We start from the raw sequence: 18,021 nt of genomic DNA on the forward strand, positions 1-18,021 counted from the left end.
AAAGTACGGTGAAAAATAAAAAAAACATTTACCGGCTTACCGCGGTGGGTTCTTTGTACTTTAAGTCTTTAACACGTGCCCAAACCCCCGAGCTAGGTTATCCAACCATTGCATTTATTTTATCTTACTTTAGACAGAAATAGTGCGGTCCTTTAATTCTATTCCGCCGACGGATTAATTAATGACATAATTAAATTTTAAACTTCAACCTTAAAATCCTAAACCCACTTTAATGGTGCTCAATTGTCAATTCAACTCAACTCTACGAAGCTTTGTTAGCCGCCCGCCTCAAAATTTTCATCCTCCCCTCTTCACATTTCAAAGCACCCTCACCTTGTTCTCCTCTCCCTCGCGTCACAGGTTTCTCTTCTGCCCCTTACAATTTTTCTCTTTTTTCATTTTCTTTCTTGAATCTGCATTGACTTCTTTAATTTTCCATAACGGTCCATGTGACCATGTTTGATTATTTTGTCCTAGTTAATTGAACGTGTTAGCTATAGTAAGCTAATTTTATTTTTTAAATACTGATTCTTATTGAGTTCTCTGTTTTAGGTATCAGTTTCATTCATGCTCTTGTTAGCATTTTGAGTCGCATCTATTTTCGTTGTTCCATGTGTATTGATTTCTGCAATTTTTGTTCACAATGATTAACTTTTAATCATTTAATTTTCATCTACTGCACGTGTTACTTATCCTGTTTTAGACAATATTCTTATAAAGTAGTAAGCTAGTTTATTTATTTTCAAATTTGATTCTTTTTTTGTTTCATATATCCCCTTGTTTTTGTGATAATTTAGTATGCAAGTTGGACACCAATTGGGATAGTTATCTCTTGAATCCTTTTTAGTTTCTATTATTAGTGTAGTGATAGATTTTTTAACATGTTACAGGACAGGCTTAGTCTGAAGTTGTCGTAGCTTGTTTAATGCAAGGTATAGTTTGGTCCGTTTTCATCCTGTAATGAGAAATAGCATTGCCATTGCGGTTCCTTTGAGATTGAGACCAAACATTAGCAACACTCTACCACATCACAAGCTCCGGCCAACCTGCTTTCACAGCCATGAAGGTACGCACACCACAGCTTTAACTATTTCAATAGCCTAGGGCACTTCATTCGTCGCATGTTCTTGTTCCTCCCATCTCTCTCTTTCTCTCTGTAAGTTCTTTCTATCTAAAACTTCTATTCATGTAATACTTCTTTGTTTGCGTTGTTCATAATGTCATTGCTTATGGCCCTTCTTCTACCATGCTAGGACATACCATTAGTTGTGTCCCCTACGCCCCTCCTCAAACAAAGCCCATGGCACTTCATTTCGAGGTTCAACTTCCCATTCTATTTTAGTTCTCTTACGCCTTTACATTGTTGAAGTTTTGTTGTCTTATTTATGTGAAAATCAACGACATTCATTTATTGCTATTGTTGTTGTTTTACCTTTGGATGACTGAGGCTAAAAGAATGATATGGGTATGCATACAAGAGAATAAGTGATAACTCTAGATAATGGCTGAGAAGCACTGTGTGCACTTGTTGAACCATTCTTTGGTTATTTTTTTCTGAAGTTTTATTATTATGTTTGCTTTCTCATATTCTTGGCCGGTTCAACCATGCTCGTGCAGCTCTATTGACCCTCCCTCACTTTGTGTGTCAAACACCATTATTTATGCCAGTGGGTACTCAAGGTTAGAGATTCCAATTTATCATTTTTGATATTGATACGTGGTCAAGAGTGCATTTTCGAGCTAAGAGACGAAATGGTAATCTTGTCATATTCAAGGATTTGAATACTAGAAGAATTATACTAAACCAGTCTTGGACATCAAGAAGACCAAGAATCCGTGTCAAAAACAGTGGTGCTGAAAGGGCGACAACTCATAAGGCCCATTGGGCTAAGTCAGGACACCAAGAAGCCTAATAATGCTTTTCAAATTCAATGGGAGGCATAATTTATTATTAATTTTCGAGTTTTCAGGCATTTATTTTGGTTTGTTTTGTTGTTAGAGTTTGTTAGAAGATTTGATTTACTTTCAATTTACTTAGTAGTATTTTTAGGGATTTTAAATTTAACTCAAATATGATCTAATCTAATAAGATCAAATCTTATTTAAATTAGTTATCATATCTTTAGGATTTTAAATTTTAAATCAAATATGATTTAAATTAGTTATCTTATCTTATCTTTTAACTAGTTTGTTTGGAGTCTATTTAAACACCTTTGGTGACACAATTTACATAACCTTTGATGAATAAGTTTCAGCTGCTTTTAAGCACGTTTTATTGTGTGAGAAGTGAGGTGAGTGATTTGCTTCGCTTCGCTTGTTGCATGGAGAAGATTCAGTGATTCAATTTTCATCCCTCCGATCTAGGTTGTCAAGGGCAAGTTTTTTGAAGGTCTAGAAGGGAATCCTTTCCGGTGACCTAGGTTGCTAAGAACATGTATCTTAGAGGTCTAGTAGGAAAATATTTATCTATCTTTTATGTTTCTGCTTTATCGCTTTATGCCCATAAATTCCTTTTCTTGTTGTCATTCTTTTCTTGTCCCCTTTTACTGAATAATCCTTATCTATTGTGATATAACTCCTAAGCCCCAATTTAATTCATATCAATGATAAGGAATAGACTGGGATTTAGGGATTATATCACAATAGATAAGGATTATTCAGTAAAGGGGACAAGAAAAGAATGACAACAAGAAGAAGAAATTATTGGCATAAAGCGACACAGTGGAAACATAAAAGATAGATAAAGGTTTTCATACTAGACCTCTAAGATGTCTGTTCTTAGCAACCTAGGTCACCGGAAAGGATTTCCTACTAGACCTTCAAATAACTTGTCCTTGACAACCTAAATCAGAGGGACGAAAACCGAAAGAAACCACCACGCATATCACCTTAGTGTTGGATCCTCCAATCTTCCTCATGCAACAAGCGAAGCAAATCACTCACCTCACTTCTCACACAATAAAACGTGCTTGAAAGCAACGGAAATTTATTCGTCAAAAGTTATGTAAAGGTTCTCACCAAAGATGTTTAAATAGACCCCAAACAAACTAGTTAATAGATAAGATAAGATAACTAATTTAAATTAGATTTGATCTTATTGGATTAGATCAGATTTGATTTAAATTTTAAAATCCTAAAAATATGATAACTAATTTAAATCAAATTAGATCAGATTTGATTTAAATTTAAAATCCCTAAAAATACTACTAAGTAAATCAAATCTTCCAACAAACTCTAACAACAAAAAAAAAACCAAAATAAATGCCTGAAAATTCGAAAATTAATAATAAATTATGCCTCCCATTGAATTTAAAAAGTATTATTGGGCGTCTTGCTGTCCTGACTTACCTAAATGGGCCTTATGAGTTGTCGCCCTTTCAGCACCACTGTTTTTGAGAGACGGATTCTTGGTCTTCGGTCTTCTTGATGTCCAAGACTGGCTTGGTACAATTCTTCTAGTATTCAGATCCTTGAATATGACAAGATTACCATTCCGTCCCTTAGCTCGAAAATGCGCTCCTGACCACGTATCAGATATGCAGCAAATGAAGTTTTCTGTTTTTCATTCTCATGCACAAGCCATTTCATGCTATAAGATAACAAAGTTCACCTTCAAAGTTGTTGCCAAATTGTTTCATATTTTTATAATATAATATTGTATTCATATTGAGTTTGTTGTTTTGGGGGGAAATTATGGACATCGGTTACTAATGTCCATTGAACATTCAATGTTGATATTTGCATTGGTTGAGTTGATTTTCTCTTTCCTAGGCTTTTGACAAATTTCTAAATGGTTATCTTGTACTATAGATGTCACAATTTTGCATTCCTAATTGGAGGGTTTTAAATGAACAGGGACAATCAAAGGCTTGACAAATAATGAACTTGAGAGAATTGGTTGCCAAATAATTCTGGGAAACACATATTACTTGGCCCTTCGACCTACTTCCGAGCATCTCGAAGAAGCTGGTGGTCTTCACAATTTTATGAACTGGCCACGGGCTATGCTTACAGAGTTCGGTGGCTTTCAAATGGTTGTTGTTTGACTTAATGTATACCTTTTTCCTTTTACTGTTGTAATTTCGAGCATTCTAGTAATTATATTATTATCATCGGGTTCCATCAAGTAATACTGTTGCATACTAATTTTATCTGATAATTTTTCATGCCACAGCATTGTTTGTGGCTTGTGTTTTTTCTTATTATTGTGTCTCTGTCTTCAACGTTTGTACAAGTTTATCTGTATCAGAATCAAAAGTTATAGTATAATGTCACTTCAAAATGAAGAATGATGTTGATCATACTAAGAGAAGTATTGAAAGTAATCAAGGTTATAACAGAAAGAAGCCTAAGGCTGTGTAGATAGGCACTTAGGCAGGACAAAAAAAAATGACATTGGAGCTAAATTTGTTGTGTGAAGTGAATATGTATTATCTTTTCGCTAATTGATAACTGTATTCAGGGATAATGTTGAAAAAAATCATTTATATTTTTTGTTAAAAATCTTACCAATCTACCTCACTAATGTTTTAGGTCTCATTGTTGCATCTTGCTGATATCACAGAAGAATGTGTGACATTTCAGGTATATATTATTTTCAAGTTTCGCAGGCAAGTTTGTATCTAACCTTTTTTTCCATTTTAAGACAAGACAAAAATTATAATAAGAAAAGGTTGCAATTGTAATCTACAATGAAATTCTGTTATTTGTAACTATAGAATTATTTTCTTGCTTCAGTCACTGGTGGATGGGAAGCCAATGCTTCTTACACCCGAAGAATCAATTCAAATACAAGTATGTAGATTAATTGTTTTTCCTCCATATGTTTCTTTCAATCAATACTTGATAGTTTATTTAAAATTTGAAAAACTTTTAGGACTCCACATATTATGATTTGCTTTCAGATAGAAGTTGTTCATTGAATTCTTGTTTTAAGTTATAGTTATTCCCAATATAGTATTTCCAAATTGAGAAAGATGATCTTTTATTAGATATTCGATTAATGTTTATAATTTAAGCCTCATAGAAAATTGCAAGTGACAATGCATAACAGATTATAGTACTGACTACAAAGTATAGCACTGGAAATTGATTCGTTGTTCTTATGCACGTTTTCTTGATGCCTTCAATAATTTCTGGTTTCTTGTACCTGCTTCTGAAGTTTCTGGTTGGAGCTTACGGCTAGCAAACTGTAACAATATATTTTAAGAAAATTGATTTTTCTTTATTATGTTCATCATAAATTATACAGAATAGAATTGGAGCAGATATTATTATGGCTTTGGATGATGTCGACCACCATTACCGGTCCAAGAATTGAGGAAGCTATGTATCGAACGCTTAGATGGATAGACAGATGCATAGCAGGTAATTATGTTATTGAAGTGTATCATTTAAGTCTTTGGTTATTTCCAATGCTAAATATAATGGACATTCCTTCTGTTAACAGCGCACAAGAGACCTCACGATCAGAACTTGTTTGGTATTGTACAAGGTGGTTTAGATCCGGAGTTGAGGTAAATTTTAGCACAAACCATGATGTTCTTCCTATTATCAACGTGGATGTTGTGAAACAAGTAACTAACTATAAATTTATAATTTGCAATATGCTGTACTCAGGGACATCTGTGTCAAAGGTTTGGTAGACCGCAACTTGCCTGGGTAAGCGTAAGTTTATTTAGTCATATAGTCTATTTTGTGGTTTCAAGCTTATTGCCATTTCTAATGTTATTTATTTTTATTTTGTGCTGTCTTTTAGAACTATACTAGACAATATACAATACTAGCTGGTTTGAATGTCAGCTCCAGTTTCTTTTTGTTTAGGCACCACATAAAATGGGCTTGGTCATATTATTCATGAATCATTACTGGGTAATTTGTTAAAGTTAAACTATAAATTGTGAGTTAAACTAACTCGAGACAATTTAATGTGTTATTCCTGATTCAATTTAACAAAAGAAAAGAAAAACTAGGATTGTTGATCTGGTATCTAGTACTTATCAAAAGAGTGAAGACAAATAGTATAGCATTCCAAAAATATGCATGAATAGATAAAGGTCTTCTTTCATTGACATACTACAGTTAGAAGTAACCTTGTGAAATAAAGGAGGACATGTTGAATCAATAGTTTCGTAATGCTGCTAAGGAGCTTGATATAATTTTCTTTTGTCACAGCTATGCTATTGGTGGTCTTGTAGGAGGAGAAGATAAAGATTCATTTTGGCGAGTTGTTGCTCAGTGCACTGCTGCTTTGCCAGAGGATAAACCGCGATACGTTATGGTCAGAATAACTTTCATCACAGCAGCCATTACTTTGATATACATTTCAAATTAAATCAATTTCATACCATTTGCTTGTACTTGTTCTAGGGAGTTGGTTATCCACTTGATATTGTTGTTTGTAGTGCTTTGGGTGCAAACATATATGATTGTGTCTACCCCACCTGTACAGCACGTTTTGGGACTGCCCTTATTTCTGAGGTGATCTTTTTCCATTTTATGGACAATTTAGGCTATGTTACAATGAAAATTTTTGGGAACAAAACTTTATTGAATAAAAATTAAAGGAGGAAAATATTATCTCCTTAAAATTACAAGTTGTTTGGTATACAGAGAAAATAAAAATTCTCAAGAGCTCAAATATGCAATTCACTAAACAGGGGCAAACATTTACCCTAGTCAAATATAAAGTAAAATCCATAGAATTAGTGAATTTTACTCTGAAAATTTTCCTTTCTTCCTTTAAAATTTAGCATAACAAAATGTAGCCCCTCTTTTCCGTCTAGCTGAACATAACCTTATAATTTTTTCCTGTCATCATAGTCCACTTGTTGATGCATCCGCATGATTTTAAACTTAATTCTTTGCAGTATGTTTGTAGGGAGTACTAAAACACAGAGCCATGGATGATGATACTCGACCAATTGATCCTACCTGCCCTTTTATGGTATGCTTCTGAGAGGGTACTGATGAGCGGATAATTTATACGCTTTTTGGCATTATTTTTAGGTAGTTTTTAGTAAGTTCAAGCTACTTTTAGGGATGTTTTCATTAGTTTTTATATGTTAAATTCACGTTTCTGGACTTTACTATGAGTTTGTGTGTTTTTCTGTGATTTCAGGTAATTTCTGGCTGAAATTGAGGGACTTGAGCAAAACTCTGATAGGAGGCTGACAAAGGACTGCTGATGCTGTTGGAATCTGACCTCTCTGCACTCGAAATGGATTTTTTGGAGCTACAGAACTCCAAATGGCGCGCTCTTAACGGCGTTGGAAAGTAGACATCCAGAGATTTCCAGCAATATATAATAGTCCATACTTTATTCAGGAATTGATGACGTAAACTGGCGCTCAATGCCAGTTCCATGTTGCTGTCTGGAGTCAAACGCCAAAAACATGTCACGACCCGGAGTTGAACGCCCAAAACACGTTATAACTTGGCGTTCAACTCCAAGAGAAGCCTCAGCTCGTGGATAGATTAAGCTCAGCCCAAACATACACCAAGTGGGCCCCGGAAGTGGATTTATGCATCAATTACTTACTCATGTAAACCCTAGTAGCTAGTCTAGTATAAATAGGATAGTTTACTATTGTATTAGACATCTTTGTCTCAGTTTTATTTCTTCATCTGAGGAGACTATTGATCACGTTTGGGGGCTGGCCATTCGGCCATGCCTGAACCTTTCACTTATGTATTTCAACGGTGGAGTTTCTACACCATAGATTAAGGGTGTGGAGCTCTGCTGTACCTCAAGTTTCAATACAATTACTACTATTTCTATTCAATTTCTTTATCCTATTCTAAGATATTCGTTGCACTTCAACTTGATGAATATGATGATCCGTGACACTCATCATCATTCTCACCTATGAGACCGGGGCACTGACAACCACTTCCGTTCTACCTTAGACCGGGCGCATATCTCTTGGATTCCTTAATCAGAATCTTCGTGGTATAAGCTAGAATTGATGGCGGCATTCATGGGAATACGGAAAGTCTAACCTTGTCTGTGGTATTCCGAGTAGGATTCCGGGATTGAATGACCGTGACGAGCTTCAAACTCCTGAAGGCTGGGCGTTATGACAGACGCAAAAGAATCAAGAGATTCTACTCCAACCTGATTGAGAACCGACAGATGATTAGCCGTGCTGTGACAGAGCATTTGGACCATTTTCACTGAGAGGATGAGATGTAGCCATTGACAACGGTGATGCCCTACATACAGCTTGCCATAGAAAGGAGTAAGAAGGATTGAAGGAAGGAAGTAGGAAAGCAGAGATTCAGGAGGAGCACAGCATCTCCATACACCTATCTGAAATTCCCACCATGGAATTACATGAGTACATTTATCCTTATTTTAAGTTTATTATTTATTATTTAATTTAGAAAATCCATAATCAATTGGTTTAATCCGCCTGACTGAGATTTACAAGGTAACCATAGCTTGCTTCATACCAACAATCTCTGTGGGATCGACCCTTACTCACGTAAGGTATTACTTGGATGACCCAGTACACTTGCTGGTTAAGTTGAACGGAGTTGTGTCCACACATAGCAAAGAGCCATTAAATAAATCTCATGCAAATACAAAGAGAACGAATCACAATTTCATCCACCAGGTACTTCTTTATTTGATGAGTTATTTGACGAAATTGGCATATATATATATATATTTCCTCATAAGTTTGCAAGAACTACACCAGGGCCTACATCCATTGCCTTGTCACTAAAGATGCCATGGGGTCTCAGCTTCTATCATATCATAATTTATATTACATGATGCGGGTAGAAAACTCTACATTATATAAAATTTTGCAAATTAATGATCAGTATATGTATATACATGTTCAACTAAAGTCCTTGTATTTTTAAATTTGCAGCTTAGTAGGAATTTACACACATCAATAGTTGAGGGAAGGTTCCCAATGTATGCTTATATTTAATTATGTGTTCCTATCATTGGATCTCTCTTCTATTATTATTATAGATTTTTCCCCTTGAGAAGTTCAAAGCCTCCCTATGTGCCACTAACCCTTTTATTTTATTTTTTTTTGTAGGTTTGTATGTGATTTTTTACAAACAATGGTATTTAATACTTCATTTCATTATTGTTCTCAATTTCATCTGCATTCATGTTAATGTTTGCATGTTTGAAATTTAAATATTTATCTTCGAATTGAAAGATATTTTTACCAACATCATCTTTTTTAAACTATCAAAAATATTTGCTGACTGTTATTAAATCTTCTCACATGTTTCTACTGCAGTTCTCCAAAGGTGATGTTCCTGAATGGGTCTGCAATGCTATGGAAGTGGCCGGAATCGACATTGCTTCCTGCTGTGCTCCATTTCCATCATGCCAAGAAAAATATTCCATCAATGAAATCGGAACTAATCGATTTGATAAGGTTAAAATTGAAATTTAACATACACATATGGAGTTAAGGCTTACACACACAAGTTATAGACTAACGAAATTTAGCCGAGCATGAAAGGCATGCACAAATTAGTTTACACAATGATTTTTTTGCAGGTTAATGCTTACTTTGGTTCTTCTATGTACACACGTGAATCATTTTACTTGACTCGTTAAAATCAATGAGAACTAAATGACTGACGCGTGTACTTATGGAGATCAAAGTGAGCATTAACCTGCTTACTTTTGGTAGCATAAATTTTGTATCCTGCATATGCTGCTTTGAGTAAAATTTATTTAAAGGTTTACAGCAAATCTTTTGTTCTTTCCAATTCTTATTGTCAACACAAGTGGAGATTAGGGTTGTGTTGGTGAAAGGAAAAAGAAACGGTGTAACATTATTTAAGTCATGTTGTTTATGTCATGTGATTTTATATCTTTTAATTTGAACTTAAATGAGCCTTCTTTAAGCAAATTTTTTTTCCTTTCAAGTGTCGAAGCTAATAGCTGTCCTATCATGGAAATACTTGTAATTTTTTAGGTATATTTAATGTCTTATACAAGCTTTTCTTGAAGTATTGTAAATAAAAAAAAATAGTCGGGAATATTTCTAAAGCTCGCCGAAAATGTTTTAGAAGTATAGGAATATAAAATTCATAACTTTCTTTTTTTGGTCTTGAAATTCATACTTGTAATTGCAACAATTTCTATATTTGAAATAGACATTTATGTACGACTATATGAACTGAATGTATTGTTTAACATTTTATGGACACCGAATGGCGAGAGTCTAAAAATTGAACACATCCTTCAGATTAAACATAAATAAAGAGTAATTGTTCCGTTAATTTTTTGAAAATTTTATGGTAATTTCTCTTGATCATGCATTTCAAATAAGGTCAGTAGTTGTATACTGAGTAAAAACTAGTAGTTATTTAAATAATTGCATTATTTTAAACATTGAAATTTTACCTGTCGTTAATTGTCTATTACTAACTTTACAACTAAAACTAGTATTTTTATCCGTAATACTATTATGGGAATATAAATCTTTGAAAATTACATCGATCCTGATATTATAGATTATGACACAAAATTTATAGCATTAAATTACATTTACAAAATGGTCGTAAAGGGCAAAAGTCTCCATCGGCTAAGAAGATTAGAGTCTCTGTAAATAAATTTTTTCATATAAAAATAATAACTAAAAAATTTATTATTTAATTTTTTTATTTATGAAAACCCTGATCTTGTTAGTCGATGAGAACTTTTATTTCTTGCAATTTTTTTATAAAAATAGTTTGATTTTATTAAATTTTTTGTAGTATAATCTATAATATCAGGATAAAATCGACGTAGATTTAAAAAGATTATATTTTTGTAATGTTATTATGGGTAAAATACTAGTTATATTTTATAAGTTATTCTATTTATTGATCAGCCAATAACACTAGTCATTAGTGATACATTGATGTGGCTTGTGTTATGACATATAGACGTAGTATTGACTGATGGTATGCCATGCACTAATGTACTTAATCAATGATATGTGGCATGTTTAGATTTTATATTTATAGAAAATTGAGTGTTTTATTAAAAGAAATAATTTTTTAAAAAAATTAATTAATTCTGGTTATTTTATATTTATGAAATATTTTTATCTATACTTTGGACCAAATTACTTGGGGCCTAATAATTTGGCTCGAGGCATAGTTAATATCTTTGCCGGTGACAAGTGTGTAATGTTTAGTGGGATCATATTGAAATCTTATTTCCTACTATGACTTGAATTGTCAATTCAGCCACATCATGTTTATCCATCCTAGATTTCGAGGAATTAGGATGCGTTTTTTTTTTATTTTAGTACGAAAGGGACTAAGGCCTCTCAAAATGGGTTAAATTTATTGCATTAATCTATTCATTTGTTTAAACAGATATATTTTGTTATTAAAATCAAATTTATTTAAATTATGGGTTAAATAAAATGGGTCCAATTAATTCAAAAAAATAATGGACTAAACAGATTAGTCCAATAATTCATTTGGACGCCTATTATTCCCTCATCAAAAATGTCGGACACAATCCTCAACTAGCATTCATTTAATAGTATATTTTTTGTCTTTAAAATTTATTAAAAATTTTAAAAATATATCTAAATTTTATTGATTTTGTTAGGTAGACAATAATTTTTGTAAACAATGTGAATAATAGATTCTAAAATTGACCCAATAAAGTAAAAAAAACACTCCACTCCAAATTACCTCATAAACCTTAACATTATTAAGATAATCATCTGTACACCTAGTGAATTGAACATCCAGTCATTGTTAACTGTGCATGAGTAAATCGAATCAAAAGAAATAACCATCCAATTAAAACTAATTAACATAATCATCTGCATACCTATTGAATTGAACATCCGACATATCCATTGTTCACATTGTTTAGTATTATCATTATCTATCTATACTTTTCCAAATTTTAATTTATTTTAATTTTATTCTTAATGTTTTCGATTTGCATTAATTTTATCCCTATCTTCAAATTCTTCTGATCAAAATATAGTCAACAACATTTTTTTCAATTTTATCTTTTTAGAACTATTTACCATCATCATCATTTCCAAAATATGTTCTTCTCTCTTTTCAAACTATTCAAATCCTTGGCGCAATGACAGCGTATTCAGAGTCATTAGGCAGATGAGCGGATGGTTCTCAATGGCTCAATGCAGCAGCACCTGCCTATGCACGCCAAGCAAGAGGTGTGTGCATGCACCAACAGTGTTGTGGAAGAGCAACGTGCAGAGATCGATGGCAACATGGAACTCCTAGTAGCGTGGTGACATGGTGAAACCTTGAGGTAGAAGAAGAAAAACGCTGCTGAATATCGAAGAAGAGAGTCTTCAATCTAGGTTCTGGTTAGAGACGGAGGTGCAGAGAGATAGAAGATACTAATAGTTATTACTTTTAATTTGGAAAAGTCCTTGTGTATAAAAATTCATTGTAAGATTAGAGTTGACATATTCTCGATCTACGAATAAAGTTAGAGTTAGCTCCAAACTCTATCCTACCCTACTTATTGTCTCCCCTATCCCCTATGTCTAATGCTTAAATAACAATTAACAAGAAATTGGACTAAATATTTTTGCAATTCGAAACTAAAAAAGTCTAAAATAGTGTCAATGTGTCTAAGAAAATGTAATGGCCTGTGGGAGTGGAACCTACACTCATTCAACGCACTTGATATTTTGTTTCTTTATAGGACCCACCATGCCACTTGTTCGCACTGCTGTGCTGTTTGCGTTGTTCTCTCTTAGCTGCTTCTACATCAAAAACTAAATGAAAAATCCATAAGCAACAATATATCACGTTATTTAATCATTTCCCGTCTAAAATTATATTCATTCCATGTTCATGTAGCAACAACAAAACACATACCACTGTAGATAATAAAATACATGAGCAACTTCTTTCATTTCGTACTATCTACTGACAGAAGGATATGCATGTCTATCATTTACTATCATGAAGGATCTAGTTAATTGGTAATTTTTTTTCTTCAAAGACTAATTAATCCAAAATCAAAATCATGAAAAACCTAATTGTCATTCTACTCTAAGTAAAATGATTCGATACTTCGATACTGTTGATTTTTCAATCTAGGGGCAAAAAGTAGTACGGCTTTCAAGCGTAATATAAGTTTAAATGAAACCTTTTTTTCCCTAATTAGAACCCGAAAGAATAATGGCCTAGGCTTTTATTTATTTATTTATAGTGGCTGCAAATAATGATGTTTAGTTTAATATAATGTTAAGTTAATATCAGTTAATTAAACTGATGAACAACATAGTGAGGTGTTAAAGTTTTTGAGAAAGAAAAATATTTTAGGTAACTGACATACACTTAGTACCACAAATTTACTAAATAACGTATATATTGCTTAAAAATTCAATAATTTTTTGAGCTTGTGTAAAATTAAAGCCTAAAGGTCATGCACGCATGCACAAAAATAACAACTTAGTTTATGTTAGTTTAGGTGGGTTCTTGTTGAAGTTGTAAATTGCAATGTGGTATTAGACTCGCTATGGAATGAAGACTTAGGAGAAAAAAATAATTTATGAAAATTTTAACTTAATTCTCTAAAATATATATTAATTATGTGCTTAATTTGAAACTTTTTATTAAAAATAAATTATTTCACCTTTCTAATGTATATATTGAGATTTTTTTAAAGAAATTATATTCTCTTTTTATATGATCACGTTTTAATCTAATAGTAAAAATAAATAAAATAAATAAGAGGTTAAATTCTTTATATATTTTTGTGTGAAATACAAAAATATTTAACTATTTTAATATTTTATATTGTTATGGTGGTAGTATAATTCGTCACTAACTTATTGTAAAAAAAATTAATTATATAAAGATAATGTTTTGTGATTTTTTTTATAATTATGGAAATGCCAAATGTGTAAAGAAAACAAAAATAAAAGTAGAAGAGTGTTAGGGACCAACAGATTTTGTGATTTGTAGTCACAAATTAGCTATCATTAATATTTTTAATGGTGTAAAATTATATCTAATGGTGTGGAATTACTCACTTTTTTGTTGTTGGCCAGATTTTAATAAAACTGCTGGCTCCTTATACTTTTTCATAAAAGTATTCATACAACGTGCCTCTTTTAATTTCTTATTTAATATATTGGATACAAATCCGACATACATGGAGAAATTCTCTATCGCTCTGTCAGCATGGATTTTGAAGAAGAGAACGCACGCACTGAAGCAGCAATTATATTTATCTCCTCCTTTAATTTCCATTCCTCGAAGAGAGAATCATCCAATTCTCAATCTATATGAAAAGAGATAACTAACAGCTTCATCATATCATATTGTTTATTTACCAGTACTTGCTTTCTCTTCATCTGTCTTTGGATTGGTGCAACCGCAAGGATTGAACCCTTTCTGAAGTAACTTCTCAACCTCTTCAAACTGAAGCCCTTTTGTTTCTGGTACCAATAGATAGATGGCAACTAGTCCAATTGTGGAAAACCCAGCAAAGAGGAGGAATGTTCCTGCAGCCCCAAGTGCATGGATGAGTGACAAGAATGTTAAACTCACTATGAGATTAGCACACCAGTTTGAAACTGCTGCTATGCCTCCACAAATTCCCCTGAATCTCAATGGGTAAATCTCTGAGTTCAAAACCCAAGGCACTGATCCCATTCCAGGAGAGTATGCAAGGATATATAGTCCCAACACTATAACTGCAAGAACTCCAATTTTGCTTGGGCATCCATCAGAAAACCACACGCGTTTTTGCTCACCGCACACCACTCTAACTTCCTTTGTTTCCGCCAAGCACGCTCCTGGAAGATGCTGCATCATGTTCATTGATTGCGTTAGATTAGATTAGACTAATACAATATATAAGTTGAAAGAGATGGAAGTGATGAACTTACATTGCCCCCAGTGCTGGCACAGAAGGCACATTCAGCTTTCAAACATTTCATGCAGTTCCATGAAGAGACATTAGGGGCATCAAGATAAGCTTGGCATGTAGCGTTAGCACCGAAACTGAGGGTGTCAACGTTGTCAATTGGAGGAGCAGTGGTAGCTGCCTGATAGAAAACTCCGGTGAGAGTGAGGAGGCAAATGATGATTGCAATAAGGGATAGGAGCATGAGCTTTCTCCTTCCATATTTATCGATGCAAAGCATACTAAGGATAGATCCGACGGCATTGAGACCAGAAGTGACAAGGGAGAGTGCAAGTGCGGTAGATTTTGATGCGATGCCGGCAAACTGAACAATGGTTGGGCTGTAATACATGACGGTGTTGATGCCAACGAATTGTTGAGCGACTTGAGCAGTCACGCCTGCATACAATCCTCTTCGAACAGCAACGTTGCTGAAAGCAGCCTTCATTTTCTCTCCAAGAGTTTGACCGATCAACCCTTCCACTTGCTTCTCTTGTTCTACCGCTTCTCTCATCACTTTTATCTCCCCTTCAATCTCATCTGCTTTGTAAATCTTTTCTAGGATTTTTCTTGACTCATTTTCTTTCCCCTGGTTGTACAACCACCTTGGTGACTCAGGCAGGGTTAGCATTAAAACGAATTGAACCACCGCCGGAAGTCCAGCCACCCCAAGCATCCAACGCCACGTTCCAGGAGTCTGCATATTATGGTAAACAGTTTAGTCAAATATGTTAATTATCTAATTTTTTTAATTATTATCCTAGTAGATATATATACCTTGGTGAATGCGAGGTTGATAAGGTAGGAGAGGAATTGGCCAAAGGTAATAAGGAGACCATTGATACAAACGAGAGCTCCTCTAATGGCAGCTGGGGAGGCTTCTGAGATATAAAGTGGGGAAGTCATGGAAGCTATGCCAACTCCAAAACCAACCAAAATTCTTCCAACAACGAGGACCCAAGGAGCAGGGGCAATAGCCATGACTATTGCGCCAAGAAAGAAAACAATATCAGCCCCCAAAATAGAGGTCTTACGGCCGAGCCTGTCGTTCATCCATCCACCAAGTGCAGCTCCAATGATGGCTCCCGCTACAGCCATACTTACAATGACTTCCTGCAACCATAATTTCTTATCAACTTCTACAAAGTCCTCGCGGATGTAAAGCAAGGCTCCTGAGATAACACCGGTGTCGTAACCGAAGAGGAGACCTCCAATTCCGGCCGATAGAGCAAGGCGCATGATATAGGGCGAACCGGTTGCTCTTTTCCAGAATTCCGTGAACTCTTGCTTACTCGCTGTCTCCGGCCCTCCTTCCATTCTTACTGATCACCTTATTAATTTAATGTCAACCCTATTGATGATTTCTAGTTTACCTCTACCACTTGCACTCCACGCTGAAAATATTATTATTCCATTAATCTTTGTTTATTTATGCATACAATTAATCTCATGCATTTCATAACATTATGCAGACTTCTAATTATAAAGTAAAATTTGATTTCAATGATAATTAATCAATAATATCTATTTTTTCTTGTCCTGATCTTAACACCTTATCAAAAAGATTATTATTAGTGTTCCTAATTAACCATGTAGAGTTGTGATCAACAACATAGAAACAATTAGGAATATATCCTATCATATCATTATTATTTATTTATATATAAAGAAAAAGTACAATCCAAAAAAGAATTGAGATAAATTAAACAGATAAAATATGTTACGTACTTGTACTACAAAAAAAACAGAAAGAAAATGAACTTTGCTAAGAAAACCACAGCACTCTGATGTTAAATTTTCGCATAAGGTCTCTCAGATCAGTTGTGTGGTATTACGCTCCCTTTTGTCTCAAAAGTTTAAAGTTACTGGCAATGGTTTAAACTCTGTCTTTTCTCTCCTTTATATATAAATCTTCCCCGTTAGTGGCAGCTAATATATTCATATCTTTAACAAACAACAAGGCACCAAAATCTGTCTATAGTAAATAATAAGCAATGATTGCCTTATTATATTCAACCCTGTCTTAACCGTATATTAGTTTTTTTTTAATCCTATCCAATTTCTTGTTTTTTTCCGTAAAAATTGATCTGTTTTTCGTGTATCTTATCTATAACTAAAGCTAAGTTCTCTAACAAAATAACAAAATACAAGAATTAGAGAGATACAACGAAAGTTTAACATCAAAGTGTTGTGGTTTCGTAACAAAGCTCATTTTCTCTCTAATTTTTTTGTGGTACAAGTATATAACATGCTTCGTCTGTTTAATTTATCTCAATTCTTTTTTGGATTGTACTTTTCATTTATATATAAATAAATAATAATGATATGATAGGATATATTCCCAAGTATTTCTGAGTTCGTGATTGCAATTTTACATGGTTAATTAGGAACAATAATAATTACCTTTCTGGTAAGGTGTTAAAATCTAGATAAGAAAGAGTAGATATTATTGATTAATTACCGTTGAGATCATATTTCACTTTATAATTGGAAGTCTTCATGATATTATGAAATGTATGAGATTAATTGCATACATAAATAAATAATAACAATTGATTTATGATTGATGGAATAATAATATTTTTAGCGTGGAGTGCAAGTGATAGAGGTAAGCTAGAAATCATAAATAGGGTTGATATTAAATTAATAAGGTGATCAGTAAGAATGGAAGGAGGGCCAGAGGCAGCAAGTAAGCAAGAATTCACGGAATTCTAGAAAAGAGCACCCAGTTCACCCTACATCATGCGCCTTACTCTATCTGATAGAATTGGAGGTTGCCTCTTGGGCTACAATACCGGTGTTATCTCAAGAGCCTTGCTTTACATTCGTGAGGACTTTGTAGAAGTTGATAAGAAATTATGGTTGCAGGAAGCCATTGTAAGTATGGCTGTAGGGAGCCATCATTGGTGGTGCAGTTGGTGGATGGATGAACGACAGGCTCGGGCGTAAGATCTCTATCTTGGGAGCTGATATTATTTTTTTCTTGGCGCAATAGTCATGGCTATTGCCCCTGCTCCTTGGGTTCTCATCGTTGGAAAATTTTTGGTTGATTTTGGAGTTGGCATAACTTCCATGGCTTTCTCTCTCTACATCTCAGAAGCCTCCCCAACTGCCATTAGAGGAGCTTT

General features: G+C 33.9%; 1 protein-coding gene and 1 pseudogene across 1 annotated transcript; one reads left to right on the forward strand and one right to left on the reverse strand.

Moving 5' to 3' along the window:
- The first annotated feature begins 1,532 nt into the window (after positions 1-1,532).
- Positions 1,533-7,600, forward strand: LOC130934835 (uncharacterized; annotated as a pseudogene).
- A 6,710-nt stretch (positions 7,601-14,310) lies between these two features.
- Positions 14,311-16,210, reverse strand: LOC130934836 (inositol transporter 4-like). Its single transcript, XM_057864362.1, has 3 exons — positions 15,671-16,210; positions 14,877-15,590; positions 14,311-14,793 (listed from the first exon to the last, which is right to left on the reverse strand). Exons 1-3 carry the CDS (start codon positions 16,208-16,210, stop codon positions 14,311-14,313), a joined length of 1,737 nt encoding a protein of 578 aa, XP_057720345.1.
- Between the last annotated feature and the right edge of the window lie 1,811 nt (positions 16,211-18,021).

The sequence above is a fragment of the Arachis stenosperma genome, chromosome 6, assembly GCF_014773155.1.
Source record: "Arachis stenosperma cultivar V10309 chromosome 6, arast.V10309.gnm1.PFL2, whole genome shotgun sequence".
Classification (NCBI taxonomy): Eukaryota; Viridiplantae; Streptophyta; class Magnoliopsida; order Fabales; family Fabaceae; genus Arachis; species Arachis stenosperma.

Bases quoted from the DNA above. Each gene is read 5' to 3' on its own strand.
- LOC130934836 (XM_057864362.1), bottom strand. From the start codon at position 16,210: ATGGAAGGAGGGCCGGAGACAGCGAGTAAGCAAGAGTTCACGGAATTC. The intron at 15,591-15,670 runs GTATATATATCT...CATAATATGCAG, and splicing joins TCAACCTCGCATTCACCAAG to ACTCCTGGAACGTGGCGTTG. The intron at 14,794-14,876 runs GTAAGTTCATCA...AACATGATGCAG, and splicing joins GTGCCAGCACTGGGGGCAAT to CATCTTCCAGGAGCGTGCTT.